At 49.9% G+C, this 16,614-nt stretch overlaps 1 protein-coding gene across 1 annotated transcript in view; it reads right to left on the bottom strand.

Annotated features, from left to right (window-relative positions):
* Positions 1-596: 596 nt before the first annotated feature.
* Positions 597-16,614, bottom strand: part of Acin1 (apoptotic chromatin condensation inducer 1) — a gene marked incomplete at its 3' end in the record, with an annotated part of 40,177 nt that continues 24,159 nt past the window's right edge. Inside the window, 11 exon segments of the mRNA XM_005377090.2 lie at positions 597-1,480; positions 2,253-2,353; positions 2,446-2,770; positions 3,009-3,116; positions 3,248-3,355; positions 3,948-4,093; positions 4,425-4,566; positions 5,216-5,368; positions 5,466-5,599; positions 6,426-6,468; positions 9,843-9,984. Coding sequence (XP_005377147.1) covers positions 1,160-1,480; positions 2,253-2,353; positions 2,446-2,770; positions 3,009-3,116; positions 3,248-3,355; positions 3,948-4,093; positions 4,425-4,566; positions 5,216-5,368; positions 5,466-5,599; positions 6,426-6,468; positions 9,843-9,984 — 1,723 coding nt within the window.

Genomic DNA, 16,614 nt, shown 5'->3' with positions numbered 1-16,614 from the left:
GGCGGCGGGGCAGAGGGGCGCGCGCGGGAGCGGGGACGCGGAAGCCCACTGCGGAGACCCGGCGCCCCCCTCCCCGGCTGGCTTTCGGGCAGCGGTGGGCATCTTGGGAGCCCGTGCAGGGCACGGTGGCGGCAAGGCTGGGGTGGGGTGCGCTCTGGGGGCAGATGGGTCCAGGGACCCCGCGGGCCGGGCCGAGGGAATGTCAGGGGCCGAGGCGCGACGTCGGCGGGAAGAAAACCTTTCGGGAAGCCGCTCTACCAGACCCACGGGCGAGGCGCTGCTGCCCCCTGGTGGCAGCCGTGGGGAGCGCCTGGACGGTGCAGAGCAGGTGACTAGCCGCCCGCGCACCTGACCAGGAAGCAGAAGCCAACCCGTTTATCCGCTGGGGATAGGACGCCTGTTTCCCCGGGGCCCCCAAGGAAGGAAGAGAAACTTGGGGTTACAGCCAAGGCAGTGATGCCGCAGGGCCTGGGACGCCTCTGCTCTGGGAGGCAGCAGGGGACCGAGTGCAGGGTGCCCGACGCTTGCTCCACGCAGCGCTCTCCCGGTCGGCTTCTCACCCAAACCCTTCCCAAGCAAAGCCACTCCGCGGGTAGTTAAAACTAAGTCAGATTTTTATTTTTTTCCATAGACCACATCATTTAATAATAAAAAAAATAAAAATAAAAATTGAACAAAAGGAAAAGGTGGATATAAAGTGGAACCAGCGGGCAAGAGGCAAAGGCTGCAGGATAAGAGGGAACCGCGGGGGCCCTGGGACTCAGGAGGAGACGCTGATTCAGCTCATAGGTGACCCAGTCCTGGCCCCAGCTGTTCCCAAGCGAGGCGGTGAGTGGCCGGCAGGGAGAAGAGAGTCTGGGACATGTGGCCGTTCCCGCCCCTGGCCAACCACCTCCCTCCACAAGCCAGCTCCTCCCTCTCACAGATGTGATGAGAACCGAGAGGGAGGCGGCTGCGCCCCCAGGGACAGGTCGAGGAGGACGTGTGGGGCGAAGGTGGCCACTGCTCCACTGGTGTGGGGACAGGAGGCAGTCATACTTCTGCACTGGGCGAGTGGTGTGAAAGACCGCGGGTCGGGGTGGTGCGGCTGTGCCTATCCCTCTGTGGCCTCTGACCCTGGGGCGGCGCCGGTACCTGCAGCTCTCCTAGTGTTCCCCAGCTAGCGGCGCCCACCGCGGTCCCGCACAGGTGTGCTCCGACTCCGGCTTCTGCTGTGGCGCTTGGTGTCTCTGCGGTCCCTCTCCCTGCCTCGTTCCCGGTCCCTTTCCCGGTCCCGGTCCCCCCTGTCTCGCTCCCGGTCCCTGTCTCGCTCCCGGTCCCTCTCTCGGCTGTGCTCCCGACGCTTCTCCCGCTCCAGCTGCCGGGTTCGCTCCCGCTCAGCTTCCTTCTCGCGCTCCTTCTGCTCTTCCTCTTCCTGCTCCTTTCGCCGTTTCTCCCGCTCCTTGGCCCGCTCAGCCCGCTCTGCCTCCTTCTGAACAATCTGCAGCCAAGGAAGGAAGGGTAGAAGTAGGCGTTCGCGGGCCCACCTGTGCCATCCTGCTTGGCCCATCATGTCTGGACCCTGCGCTCAGGCTCAGCATCGCTGTCAGCTTTGCTGGTAAGCAGGAAGGGGGCAAGAGGGTCCATAATGGCACCTGTCCTTTGGTGCCTCTCATGTGACAGGTACTGGCCCACCCGTGCCCAGCCTGCTGTTCCTCTAGATGGAAACAAATCTCTTTTCTTTAGCTGAGTAGCTTAAGCCTAAAATTCGCGAAAGACTCACTGTTAAGAAACCGAATTTTAAAAGGCCTAAACTCTTGGCCAATCTAGCACTATAAGGAGAGACTCCTGCCCCCCCATCACAGAAAGGGCTGGGGACGTCTGTGGCTCACTGTGAAGGCCTCAGGTTCAATCTTCAATACTAGGGGAAGACACAATGACAACAAAACTGTAAACCACCACAAACCCCAAAACTACAAATCAGAACAAAGAAATGTAGGGGTTTGTAAGACATGTTTTTCTCAGCTCATTAAAAGTTCCAAGAAGCCTGGCCAATACAGCTCACTTCTCAGCTCTGCACAGGCCTCAGTGCTGTCTCTGACCAGTGCCCCCTCTTGGGTTTGGGTTCTCCACAGCACATTCACCACACCTTTCTCTAAAGTGCCCCCTCCTTCTGTGACGCTGGGCCTCTCGTCTCGCCATCTAAGCCCATGTCTGGGCCTCCGTGCGAGCTGTCGGCGGACTCTGGCGAGGCCCGAGCTCTGAGCGCTCACCTGGCTGTCGGTCAGCGGGAGCCAGTAAATGCAGGGCGCCGCCTTGGTCTTCCGGAAGAGGTCGTCCAGCAGCTTGGCAGGTGGCTCCTCCTGGGCTTTCTCTGAGGGGGAAGAAGTGAGTCAGACCCTCTGACCATCTCGTTGGGTCCCCACCCCACCAACCAGGGGTCAGGTGTGCTCCACAGCGAAGTACCTTTCTTCTCACTCTTCTTCTCTTTAGACTTTGCTCGCTCTTTGCGGCGGCGGTCACGGGATCGAGACCGGGAACGTGGCCCTTCTCGAACTTTGTCCCGATCCCATTCCCGCTCTGCTCGGGTTCGCTCCCGCCGCTCCATCTCCCGTTCCCGCTCTGCCCACTGCTCCCGCACTGCCCTCTCCTGCTCCCGCTGCTCTGTCCGAGGGTGCGGTGGTGGCTGGACTGGGGGTGGGGGCGGGGGGTGCAGGGGCCGTGGTACCCCTTGCTCCTCTGTCTTCGCTTCAGAGGGGCGGTCCACCAGGAGGCCCCGGTGATAGTCCAGCTGTGAGCAGAGGAGGGACAAGGGCAGTCAGGGGGGTGACATCACTCATTGAAGGAGTCTGAGTACTAGGGGTACTGAGGTATTCTGAGGCCCTGCAGTTCAGTGAAAGGAACCAAAGGGGTAGGGAGAAGAGTGTAGAACAGATCCTAAGACTCAGGTTTAGCCAGGGTCTCAGCTGGGCTCTCCCAGAACATGGCCCCCCTGCCCCACCCGCCCTTCTTTTCCTTTGGGTTCTTACCTCATCTTGCTCAGCATAGTCGGCACAGAGGAATTTGGGGTTGGACTGGGGCCACTTGACCCCATGCAGAGCCGTGCGGGTGGCCACAGCTTCCTCTACTGTTGAGTACTGGTGGGAGTAGAAGGCAGAGTCATGGTACAGCTTCAATCCTGGCCTTTGCCCCCATGCCCTGAAACGTGCCCACGGTGGTCAAGAAGGAAGTGTATGCCCCCAATCTACAGAATGAGCTTCATCCTCACCGTTACAAAGCAGTGAGATTTGATTTTGTCGATCCAGAAGGCCTCTTCCACCAAGGTTCCTGTGCGCCCCAGCAACTCCTTCAGTTGGCCTAACGTGAAAGGACGAACCTACCAACAAAAAGGAACACCCATATATTCAGTCTTTTTTGGTTTTGAGACAGGGTCTCACTATGTAGTCCAGGCTGGCTTCAACCTCACAGTGATCCTTCTGCCTCAGCCTCCCCACTGCTGGGATTACAGACATGTGCCACCCTGCTCAGCCATATCCACTCTTGAGACCGAGTAGAGCCTCTAGGTCTAAGTGAGGGCCGACAGGTTAGGAAGCTTGGTGCAGTAACGTGAGAAAAGGGGCTCAGGGCACTAACAGAGACTATGGACTAAGCCCTCTGGGACCTAACCCCGCAGGCGTAGCTTTCTTCTCCCCACTTTTCACATGAGGAAACGGGTTAAGTAGCTAGTTCAAGGTCAGTAACTGGCAGATCTAGGAGGTGGAACCCAGAAGCATGGTTCTAAAGCTTAAACTCTTGGTTTTTTATTTGGGACAGGGTCTTGCTATACAGTCCAGGCTGGCCTTGAACTTGAGGTAATCCTCCTGCCTAAGCCTCCCAAGTGCTAAGACTACAGGTATGTGCCACCACTCCAGGCCAAAGTTTAAACTCTTAACCGCGAAGTAAGACTGGAATTTGGGAAAGTGACTTACCAAATTGGAGATATGGACAATGTTACTGATCTTGCCCCGGGGTGGGGAGGGAACTTGGGCGGTTCGGACTGGGTCATCAATTGTAATGGAAACTCCAGACTTCTGCTGGCTAATGGAACGGCGAGTTAAGGTATCTCCTAATGTCACTATCAGAGAGAGTATAAGAGCAGCTTTCATTAGGGAGCAGTTCTGGCTTAACGCCAGCTTGACTCTCATGGTCCCATTTTATTCTCTACCAAGCAGCCAGTCTACCCCTAGAAGTGCTGAACACCACTGAGAACATGCGAGGTACAATGCGAGGCCAATCTCACTTTTTAATCCCAAGATTAAAAAGATTCAAACCCAGTTCTCAAGCAGCTTAGTATGTAGATGACAGATACGGACAAATATGGAAATACAAAGCAGGAAACATAACTGTTTGAAGAGATCTAAAGGAAGTGCTCTGGGAATCAGGGAGCTGCGTCACACTTCACCCACCTTTCTTTACTTCATGCTCCACAGGTGGGGGCAAGGCCACCTCCACTGACACCTGCGGAGGTGCAGCAGATTCTGCTTCTGGCTCCTTCTCTTCCTCCTCTTCTTCCCTCTGCCCATTCTCCTGGCCTTCTGCAGGTACCACCTATAAAGGCAGCAGATGCAGACTGTCAAACAGCACACTGGTACATCCCTTGCAGCCTCTTGTTCCCTTCTGAGACAGTGGTAAGGTCGAGTCAGCCTAGCACATTCTTCCCAATGGAAGAAGAGTTTATTGTTCAGTTCACCTCTACCAGCTCCCAGGACTGTGAGTGCCTCAACTCTGTCTTCAGGAAAACTAAGGTAGGATTCAGCAATTACTATTATTCTGGGGGCACCATAAATCGAACTTGGGACCTTGCACTTGCCAGGCAGGCGCTGTGCTGCTATGCTATATCCCTGCCCCTCCCCTCTTTGAGACAGGGTCTCAAAGACAGGGTCTCTCTATGCAGTTCAAGTAGCCTTGAACTCACTGTGCAGCCCAGGCTGGCCTCAAACTCACAGTGATCCCGATACTCCGGCCTCAGCCTCCCACTGCTGGGAATGATTGTGTGTGCTACCACACCCAGCTTGCCAAATTTTTAAAAATAAAATACTCTGGGCTGGACTGATTGGGCAGTCTGACTTCTGAAGGTACCGATGAACCCAGCCCTGTGCACGGGAAGGAGAGCTCTCTTCTACGATTTTACTTTGGCTTCTTAGTTGCCTGCTCTCAGCCGCTGTTTTCCCTTGATTCTGGGATGGAGAAACCTTACCTGAGTGACTGTCCGGCATATTTTCAGCCCCTTGTCATGGGTCCCGTCGTCGCCATTACGCTCTGTCTCGTCCTCAGAGATGCGGGAGTCATCAGCATGAAGATCCACAACAGCCTCCTGCCCCGCCAGGGGTTTGATGTCGGGGATGAGGCTCTGGGACACAGATACCCCCCACCCCGTTACACTGGGCCCATGTCTATCCCCACCTCGACATGTTTTAGCCTCCCTTCCCTGGATCCTCCCACCTCACCTTGAGCGATTCAGTGGTGATACTGATGGAGGGTTTCTTCTGTGTGGTGGCTGTGCTGGCTCCCCAGCGTCGCTTCCGACCAGGCTGGCCCCCCTCTGTGTCACTGTTTCCAGCTGGCACCCCCTTGGTGGCTGCTGTCCCCAAGAGATAGGACCCAACAGTTAGATAGGTCTCAGGCACTCTGCTGGCGCACACTGTAACTTTAACTCCTAGATTATTTGAGTTTCAATAAAAGGTTAACTTAAGGAAATCATATCTGGGGTGCTAGAGAAATCATGGCTTCAGAATGAGGGCCAGAGTCCCTCCTGACAGATGGAAACTATTTGTCTCTAAAAGGAAAAAGGGAGGGGCTACTACTTTGGGGAACAGTTTAAGTGATAAGTAGAATATCCAAACTTGTGGGAAAGACAGACTGAGGACATGGGACTGTATAAGGAGAAACCCCTAGGTGATAGAACAATCTAGGCAAGATCAATTTAAGATCATGATATGATCTCATCCTGTAATTCACAGTATAGATTGGTATTTTAACTGATCGGCATTACACAGGAATCTCTCTAACTCATTTATAGTTTAAAGGATAAAATATCTCTAAGTGCCAGGAGTAGTGGCAAGTGCCAGTAATTCCAGCTACTCCCAGGAGCAGAGCTGATGTGGGAGAACAGCTTGGGCAATTTAGCAAGACCTTGTCTCAAAAAACAAAAAAGCCTTGAAGACCTGATGGGAATGGCTTCAAGACACAGTGTATCTCATTAAAATGTGACTGGAGAGAATCATTGATAGAGATTGTCATGAATTTCAAAATGGAACCCTACATATGGCAGGAAGATGCAGATTTGCTGGGTAGAGGGGGTAAGGCAGAGTGAACCAAGAATGCCACTGAGCATGGGACTGATCTCCCTATGAACACGATTTGTTCAGTATTCTTGACCTTTACTGGGGATTCAGGGCTACACTTACAGACGACGGAGATCTTCCTCTTGAACGATTTGGGCAGCGAGCTCTGTATACAGAAGGTAAGGGGAAAAAAAGAGAAAGAGAGACACCCCACAGAGAGGGGGGAAGGAGGTTAAATGGGGCAGTCTTAGCATAGGCTCCAAAGACACACAGAGACAGGAAAGATAGAGAGGGAGAGTGACACAGAGATAGACAGAGACCAAAACAGAAGCGGCAAACGGCAAAAACGAAGCAGAATTGATGCAAGTTAGAGAAAAAAATAAAACCAAAGATCTTAGCAGGGAGAGTCAACTACTGTACTCAATACCACACCTGAGCATTAGCTTGACCAGAAATAAGCTGAAAAAGGAATTCCAGCAGCTGCCCAGGCCTTAAAAGATGGTGGTGGTCATTGCCCCTTCCACTGTCTATGCACTGAAGACACCAAGCCCGACAGGGTATGCCCAGAACTAGGTCCTCTATTCCTCCCAGGCCCATCCCTGCTAACCCAAGGAAAACATGAGGAAACAAGGAAAATACAACTTTGAGATGGTAGCTTCAATAAGACAGCCCTGCTTTTCTGTGCCCACCCAGCCTGGCAGTGACAGGTTTTGGGTGCATGGACAGGTTTTAAGGACAAACCCACCACACTGTGGAAAAGGGCCACATCAGATTCACTGCAAATGAGGCTCCTGAGCCAAAGCCATGCAAGGACTTTATTGCTGAGTTTTACGAAGGGCCAGCTGATCCCAGGGAGGTTCTCAGACTTTCCAAACACTTAGCACGCTCTAGCAGAGGCCTACTGTTCCCTCTACAGCCAGGCTCCAGCCTTAGGGGCTCTGCCAAGGACTTTTCCCCCTAAACAGTCAATGGGACAAAGACTGTGGATAGAGAAAGAGAGAAAAGGGGAATGGAGCACTTCTGAGATTTAGGTGCTTATTTCTGGAAAAACTAAGACCACCCTACCACCCTTCTGAAGGGTTGGGCAAAGCCCTCTTGAAATCCTCTTCCCCATCCACCCCCAGCCCCATTTCTGTTGTCTAACCAAGACTCCTTGGTCTCCGTGAGGGGCCAGCCTGACCCCTAGCTGGGCCACTCTTGATGGGTAAGTTAGTGAGAAAAAAAAAAAGTTCTGAATTAAAACAGGAAAAACATGAACCAAATAAATAAACCCAACAAAGAAATCAGAAAAATAAAGATAAAGAAAAAAATTAAAATAAAAGATTAAAAAAAAAGAAGAAGAAGAAAATAAAGAAGAAAATAAACTAGGAATATGACAAATGTTCCAGGTACCATCTCACACCTGGGATCTTCAGTTCAGCCAATCGCACCTCACTGTGTACTGTATCTAGTCAACCGCCGGTCCAATCAGAATGAGCCCTCCCTGCTAGGCGCTGTGCAATTGGTGGGGGGTTGGGTTGGCAAAAAAGGTGGGCGCACGGCGTGGTAGTCAGCACGGCACTGCCAGAGTCCTCCCAGGGGCGCAGGGGGGGCGGGAGGGTAACGTGTGGGGGGACACTGCCCAGTTTCCATGATGTCAAGACAGTTCACTGGTGGTGACCAGGCTCAGCAAGGGGTAGAGGGGGGGAAAGGGGCAGAAACATCAGTCCTGGCCCTGGTAGAGGCACCATCTTGCAGTCCCTGATGAGATGGCCTGTGAGTAGCAGGAAGGGTCCTCGCCTTTTATCACGAGAGGTAGGCAGAACCCTATGTCCACCAGTGGCAGGTTGCAGCAATGACACCACCCAATACTTGGAATCCAGGTGATGACTCCAGAGTCCCTTTCTCTTCTGCCTGTAACTGGGGAGAGGGTCCCCTCACCAAGTGGGGTCATGGAGCCTCTGATGAAGGTAGCCTGGGGATAGCAGATGAACCCCCAGAACCTGGCACACATTCAGCAGCAAGGTCAGAATACTCTTCTTCTGAGTTGTGGGTAGCATCTCCTCAGGGACGCCAGGTGAGGCAGTGGTTCCAGTCAGGTGAGTGAGCCCCTGCCTCCAGGGATGGAGAAGATGGAGCAACCAACATGCTGCCCTTCACCATGGACAACAGGGACCAAAGGAAAGTCCGTCTGATGAGCAAGTGGTGATACATGGGCTGGGATGTCATCAGCATTAAATCCCTGGGGCACAGACCCTAGACTCCTCTGCAGGGCTCCTAGTCGTCACAGCTTAAGCCGAGAGCCCCACTCAAGTGTTTCCCAGCATGGCACTGTGATCACAAACATTGACTCTTTAGGTTGTCTTGGTGCCCCAGATGAGGATCCCAACAGTCTGTAGCAAACAGGGCAACCCACAGTCCTTGACAGGGCCAGGGCACATGGGCAGGCACCCCAGCACTGGCACAAGCTCTTCTTGGGGTGTCCCGAGTAGGGAGATGATGCAAGTCCACCCCTTTCCACATGCTTTTTGCTTTCTCAATAAGTCTCTCCACAACAGTGCTCTTCTTGGCCCCCTGATGTAAGCAAGACAGGGAGGCAAAAGGGGGCCCATCACAGGAGCCCATAAACATGCCCCCCTCTGGCCAAGACACCTGGACAGCAGACTTGGCTCTGATTGGGCAGCTCAGTAGCAGCGAGTGGGTCCAGAGGAAGAGGCGGCATCAGCGATTGGCCAGTTGGGCAGGGTTATATTTTACGGGCGGATTACCGTACATGAGGTACTTGGACAAAGTTTTACGGGGAAGAAGGACCTTGTAATAAATAATATTCTGCACATCAAATCACTTTCACCGGTCCCCACCCCCGCAACACACACCAGAGAACAGCTACACACACAACAGTGCCTCCCACCCTGTTATCCTACTCCCAAGCCCAGCTAATTCTATTAAGAGCCAAGAAGATTTCGCTGGCTCTGATGGGAGCAGCCTCTTGAATTGGGTGCAGGATGCAATATAGTACATATACCAAAAAAAGGACAGAGGCGTCACAGATATGGAGAAGGGGCCTTCTGGATCTCTCCAAGTGCAGGCTTCTAAGGAGCTACATCTTTGTCATGAAACCACTGGGGGGCAGCTGAGGAACAAATTCCTCAGCAAGGCTGGTCTGAGAGAACCACCACAGCCCACTAGATGGCGCTGAGTTCCACCAGATTTTTAAAAAGGAGGGAAAGCTCAAGTTATTATGGGACGAAGCTTGGGAAGATAATGAGCCTGGGACTTGGAAAAAGGGCCATTAGTGGACTTTCCAGTTAGTAACAAAGTTCAAGGAGTCTGGACTGCACTCCTGAAACATGGAGAAAGGACAATCAAGAGCCCTGTCCCCATCACAAGGGTCTCCCTTGCTAAACCAGCGAATTCTCCCTTGGCCCTATCCTGATCCAAGGCCCTGCCTCATCCCCTCTTTAGTTACCCCACTGTGTAAGAGGGATCACTAGGATGGTCTGCTCCTTCCCCCACGGCCACTTCTGCCCACCCACCCCAACAGGTGGCGTGGACATTTACCTCTTTCTTCTCCTCGTCTTCAGCACTGCCCTCTGGGCGGTCATCATTGCTGACTTGGTCGGCAACAGGCACAGGTGGCTCCGGAACCTCATTTTCAGGTCTGTTCTCACTTGTGTCCATGGTCACTTCCTCCTTCTCCTCACTGACAGTGTTTGGAGAGGTTGAGAGGGAAGGGCAGGAAAGCATCAAGGGGAAGAGAGAGTACGGAAGGACGTTAGCTTTTGGGTCGTGAAAGCTTCCATGCCTTGTTGCTTAGGCAGGACTGGAATGGCTGCTTTTCAGATCTGACTAGAAACCTTGCTGCCCCAGGCAAAGTGGGAAGCCATTTTCCTTAGGGAAGAGTCATGGGTGACAGCAATCACAATCACCCACAGCCCAGACGGGACAACCCTGGTGGGTAAGATTCCAACTGTTCCTAGGTAACAACTCACCAGAGTACTCTTAAGTGAAAGGAGAAACACCTCCTCTGAAAGTAGTCCCTCAAAAGTGACTGTGACTTGCCCACAGCCCTGTGGCCTCCCTACTCCATGGCCGCAGGCACCTTTACTAGGATATATGAGGGAAGTGTGACTCCTTAAAAAGACAAGAATGGCCATAGCTGTGGTAAATGATCCTGACCTTGTGTTTAATCAACTGCTTAATAAGTAAAGGCCTGCTGACAGGATCTGCAGAGATCAGGCACAGAAAAAATGGTTGGGGTGGGGGTTACAGGAAGTAGGGCTGGTGTGAGTTCAAGCCTCAACAAGGACCTTCTCTCATCCAAAGGCAAACTAAGGCTGCTGAATAGAGTTTGAAAGCTCAGAGAAGAACCAGGCCACTTTTACCTGCTCAGAGGTGTAGAACTGTTCTTAGATTTGACTTTCACCTAGTTTCTCCCACTCCCTCATTCCAACTTCCAAGAGATAAAGAGAGCAGGCCTTCCAGTCAGGACACACCCTCCCCCACGCCAGGCAACCCCCCAGCACAAACACGGGACCCCCCAGCGCTCAATCACACAAGTTAGCACCTACTTCAGGCAAATAATCCCAGAGATTCACTTCAGATAAACCATCTTCCCACCTTCCTTTTTCTCTCTTCATCTCTAACTTCTAATCTCCTTCCCTCCAGCACCCAATATAGGGCAAAAATAAATAAATAAAGATGATCAAAGGCCTAACTCTTCAGCAAGGGGAAACCAAGCCTCCTTAGGTCCCCTAGGTTGCTAGCTAGCCACCACCAGAAAATTCAGCATTCCCAACAGACTGCCTGACACTCAAGAGGTCAGAACAGCCTCCCTAGGGCAGTCAGGGAGGGATGGATGGGTTAGGGGGGAGGGGAAAGTCGAGGCTGCGCCCCCCACCTACCAAGCCCCCACAGAAACATGCGATTCAACTGCTTAAATATACAAAAAAGGGTTATTTAAAAATAAAAAAACCCTATTTCCCACACAGAGAGGGGAAGTAGGGCCAATTAGAAATCGAGAAGGAAGGACAAAGGGGGAAAGCAGAATGATTGAAAACAAACCAAAACGAAAGCCAGAATGAAAGCCATGAGGAAGAGAAGATGAGGTAAGTTGGGACTGGAGAAAAGGGATACAGGGAAACGTGAATCTCTCACCCTTCTTTGCTTTCTGATAACATGATTTTTTTTTCTCCCCCTGGAAGTGCTGTTTATCCCTTTCTGGAATGGAAGAAATAACAAAAACCAAACAAAAAAATCCTAAAAACAAAAACAAAAACAAAAAAACCACCTTCCTTGTCCCAAAATCCCACCACCTCCTCCCCAGCCACCCGATCCAGAGAGAGAAAATCGAGATGCAGCAACTGGGGATCCAAAAAAATGGTAAATGGAAGGGGAGGTGGTGGTGGTGGTGGTGCGGGGAGGCTAAAATAGATCTGGCTTTTAAGAGATAAGCGTTAAGTCCTCACGGCAAACCCCGAGTTCGGCTGGATTGGTCTCCGGAGAAGGAGGAGGAAGAGGGCCAGGCTGCTGGTAGTGGCTGGCTCTATTGTACTGGCGGAGCGGCAGCGATCAGCCGGAGACATGCAGGGGAGCCATCTTGCCACTTACCCAGCAGCCCGTGTGTGCGGATGGGGGAGGGCCCTGCTGCAGCAGGGGAGGGGAAAGAAAAGAGGGAGGGAGCTGAGTGAGCAAGGTTCTCATCCTCTGGCAGGCCACAGGGAGCAGGCAGCTGGCTCTAGAGGCCTGGCCTTTTTCCTTTTCTCAGATTACAACAGCTACTGAGGCCTAGCCTCACAGGCCCCTATGGGTGCTCCCTCAGGTTTTCCCTAGGGATGAGCGAGGGGGCCCTGGTGGAGAGGACACGCAAAGTTACAACTGCCTGACTGGAAGACTCCAGAGAATAAGAAGAGAAGCAGCAGAGCAGGGAGTAAAAAATAATTGGAGAGAGATAAAGCCAAAGTTGAAAACTGATTAAAGATAATCGACTCCATCCTTCCCACAGAACGGAGGAGAATGAGCAATTTGTTCTAGGTGCCCCCACCCTCCACCCAGGAAGCACAGTATGGACACTGAAACCAGATCAGTCAGACGTACGCTCGCGGTGAGGAAGTGCGATGAGGATGGTCACTATCCAATCACTACAGTAACTGGCTCTGCACCCCTGGTGATGGCCGCGGGTAACACTACTTAAACCCGTCTGTTTGTAAGGGAGGGTGGGCTGGGTGTGTGGCATATGCCTGTGATCCCAGCACTTGCCTATAATCCCAGCACTCAGGAGGCTGAGGAAGGAGGGTTGTTGTGGAATTTGAGGCCAGCCTGGGCTACAAAGTGAGTTCAAGGCCAGCCTGATCTGCATAGGGAGATCCAGTCTCCAAAAAACAAAAACAAAAACAAGTAAAACCAAGGGAGGGTGGAAGATGTGGGTAAGCTGGGAAAATTCCTCTCCAAATTATGAGTAGAATGAAAAGCGAGTCTCTGAAGAGATGACAGACAACTTTGTTTTTGAGTCTTTAATAACGTCACTTTGTCCCAGTGTCCCCTGGAGCCCGAAAGGATAAGGACAAACAGGGAAGGATACCTAACATTGCTGAAGCTTGAGGGCCACTTTCTGGAGGAAGAGCTCCAAGGTGAGTCCTCTGAAGTGGACTAGACACTGAAAGTCACAAAGCACTGGTACTCAAGGGTGTGGAGGGGGAGATGAGCTGGGCAGACAGTGATAGGAACTCAGTACAAAATATTAATCATGAGAATTATCCCCACATCACCAGTGAATCAGACTCTAAGGGTTCAAGGGGGAAAAAGTAAATACTGGAAACGCTTCTTTGTTGATGGCAAAGTTATCCTTTTGTAACCTAACAGCAGAAACTTAACTCTAAGAAAAGTTTCAGAGAAAAAATACATAATTTTTTTTTTAAGTTTTTGAGAATTTAACCAAACGCTCAGTATCTTTCTGATGCTGAGGATCGAACCCATGGCCTCATGGATGCTGGACAAGTGCTCTACTCCTGAGCCATACCCTTAGCTGCTTGGCATTTTTAACCAGGAATGATATGTTCTCCCTGCTGCTGAAAATTCCACGCCAACTGCATGTTACAGTGGTCAGATATTACTTAAAATTTCCCTTTCCCAATAGTGGTCCCCCTTCTGCTCAGAATATTAGAGAGAGAGGTGGGCATAGTAGCACACGCCTATACCCAGAACTCAGAAGGCTGACGCAGGAGGATCTCTGTGAGTTTGAGGGCAGCCTGGGCTGCACAGTGAGTTGGAAGTCAGCCTAAGATTCACAGATGAGACCCTATCTAAAAAAAAAAAATAATGGCTAGGACCCATCTTAGTCCTAGCCCAACCCTCTTACAAGCTATGTGATAATTAATGGTCAAGTTCCTGATCCCCTCAGAGCATCTACCTCTTCATCTGTAATGTGTGGATAACAGCAATACCTATTTCATGGAAGAGTGCTGAAAGTATTAGCTTGTAACTGTCTGACATGAGTGACATTGCAGGACAAGGAAAAAGCACACATAAACACGTAAGGTAAGCACGTGCACTTGGTAGTCCACTGCAGTATTTGATGCCACTTCTGAAGTTTCTGACTCCAGTCTGCTCTTTCTCTAATGCCAAATGATTCGGTGCCTGGCACGACAGATTTGTGACAATGCCCTTGTTACTCTGTGTAACAACTGCTTTACCGCCTTCCTACCTCTACCCTGCAGAGTGCCACGGTAAGCACAATCTCCCATGGCCTGCACAGCACAAAGAAAGGTTCTGAATGTATTTTTTTGGTATATATTTTTTGTATTAGGTACCATGGTGGGTACTAAGTGAATCCTCACAAATGCTTGCTGACCTCAACTTTTCTTGATACTTTTTTGGTAAAATTTCCAGAGCATTACCTCATAAAATGTTACCTTAAACATCCTCAAAGAAGTGTTCCCTGTCCATCCACGGTCCTAAAATATTTTTGGCTGCTTACATGCCTCTCCAGAAGGCGCTTACTTAGAAGAACTTTGTTACTGGAGATGTCTTCTATTTTCTTTTTGTTTTTCTTTCCTTTTTTTTGTCTTTTTGAGACAGGGTCTCCCCATGCAGTTCAGGCTGGCCTTGAGCTCATTTTGTAGCCCAGGCTGGTCTTGAACTCATAACAATCCTCCTGCCTCAGCCTCCCGAGTGCTGGGATCACAGGCGTGTGCCACCATGCCCGGAATTTTTTTTTTTGTCTTTCTGAGACAGTGTCTCACTATGCAGTTCAGGCCGGCCTTGAACTTGCAACAATGCTCCTACCTCAGCCTCACAAGTGTTGGGATTACAGGCGTGTGCTACCACACCTTGCAGTCTTCTATTTTTAAGAATATGAGTTTTGGGCTGGGGATATAGTTCAGTGGCATAAGCGCCTGCCTGGCAAACGCAAGGTCCTGAGTTCAATTCTTGGTACCAAAAAAAAAAGGAAAAAGAATATGAATTTTACCACTGGCCTTCTTTAAGATACCTTTTATTTCCCTATGATCAATTTTGTGAGATCCCAAGACTTTTTAAAAAAGATAGTAAGGCATCCTTGAAAATGTCCCATCCTTTTTAGACAAAAGCATCTCCCTCTTTCCCCTCAAGTTCTTGCGTAAGAATTGCTGAAATCTTTGACAAATATGAAATCGTACTAGGAACAGCAGAGGGGTGGGGACAGCTATTCATAATAAAATAGCACACAGAGCACTGGTAGTCCAGGAAAAAAGGATGGAACTACTTATAAGGTAATAATACTGCACTACTATTCTTAAGTGAATGAGACTTAAAGAGATTAAGGGAAAAGGCAATTCCTATAGACATGTATGTTTTGATTTTAGTTATCATAGAAAATTCATGAGATACAGAGGACCCGATGTGAAGATTTAATAAGAAATCCTAGGAACTGGTACTGTTAGAAGCTGGTTAGTTCCAAGATAATAGTATAATTATGAGGAGTATAATTTTCATTTTTGGTACTAGGAATCGAATTCAGGAGCCTGTGCTTGCCAGAGTATAACTTTATTTATTTAATTATTTTTTCCCTGGTACTGGGAATCGAACTCACAACCTCACGCTTGCCAGGCAGGCGCTGTGCTGCTAAGCTAAATACCCAGCCCCAGAGTGTAACTTTAGATGTTACGCCCATAAATACAAATTTTTCACAGAACAAACTCTACTGATAATTTTTTTTTTGTGTGTGTGTGTATTACTGACATTTGAACTAGAGAGTGTTGAGCTACATACTGAGCCTCTTTATTTTTTAAAATTTTGAGATAGGGTCTCACTAAATTGCCCAAGCTGGCCTTGCACTTGTGATCCTCTTGCCTCAGCATTCCAAACAGCTGAGATTATAGATATGTGCCACCATGCCCTACTTGAATTATACTTTTTAAAAAAATAATGTGACATTTGGATAGTGATAATGCAGGTTCCGGGGGAGTATCAATTGCATCATTATACTAGAAACACTTCCTTCCTACCACAAGAACAAATAAGCACAAAACCAAAAGCCTGAAGTTACTGCTGCCCACTTGGTTCATGAACACAAAAGGCTGTATTTCAAAAAAAAAAACTCAGGGTTTTTTTGAGACAGAGCCTTACAATGTGGTTCAGTCTGGCCTCAAATCTGCAGTGATCCTCCTGCCTCAGCCTCCCATGTGTTGAGATTACAGGTGTGGGCTACCACACTGGCCAAAAAATTCAGGTTTGAATTAACTATTGCTAAGTAATAGAGCTGCCCACATCTGTCCTTTTTTTTTTTTTTAAACCTTTTGGTGTTTTGTAATGTAAAAAGAGAATATTAGCATTTGGGCTGGGCGTGGTGGCACATGCCTGTAATCCCGGCACTTGGGAGGCTGAGGCAAGAGGATTGTTGCAAGTTTGAAACCAGCCTGGGCTACAAAGTGAGCTCAAGGCCAGCCTGGATTACATGAGACCCTGTCTCCAAAAAAAAAAAAAAAAATGAGTTTGGAAGTAGGGTTGGTTGAAATAAAAACTAACAGCTCACAAATCTCTGCTCCAAGCAAACAAAAAAGATACCTTACCTCATAAATTTAGAATTCCTCAGGCACAATCAGAATCAGAACAGGTTTAACCAAACAGCAAAAAAGGCAATCTCTTCCAAGTGGTGAGAGGTCCTTGGGATAGTCTAATTTTTAAAAAACATTTTACTGTTTTTTTTTTTTTTAAATCATATGACTTCTTGTTGAGATACACAGGAAACCAAGGTTAGGCCACAAATGATCTTTTCCTTTAATACAGTTGATCCTATTTTTAAAATTGGCCAGGGCCCTAGGGGACTGCCACGCTGTGAACCCTAGCACTCTGGAGG

This window comes from Chinchilla lanigera, unplaced genomic scaffold (genome assembly GCF_000276665.1).
Source record: "Chinchilla lanigera isolate Chin_1 unplaced genomic scaffold, ChiLan1.0 scaffold00008, whole genome shotgun sequence".
In the NCBI taxonomy this organism is placed as follows: domain Eukaryota; kingdom Metazoa; phylum Chordata; class Mammalia; order Rodentia; family Chinchillidae; genus Chinchilla; species Chinchilla lanigera.
The sequence above is the reverse complement of the archived record's forward strand: the minus strand, read 5'-3'. Positions and strand labels throughout refer to the sequence as shown.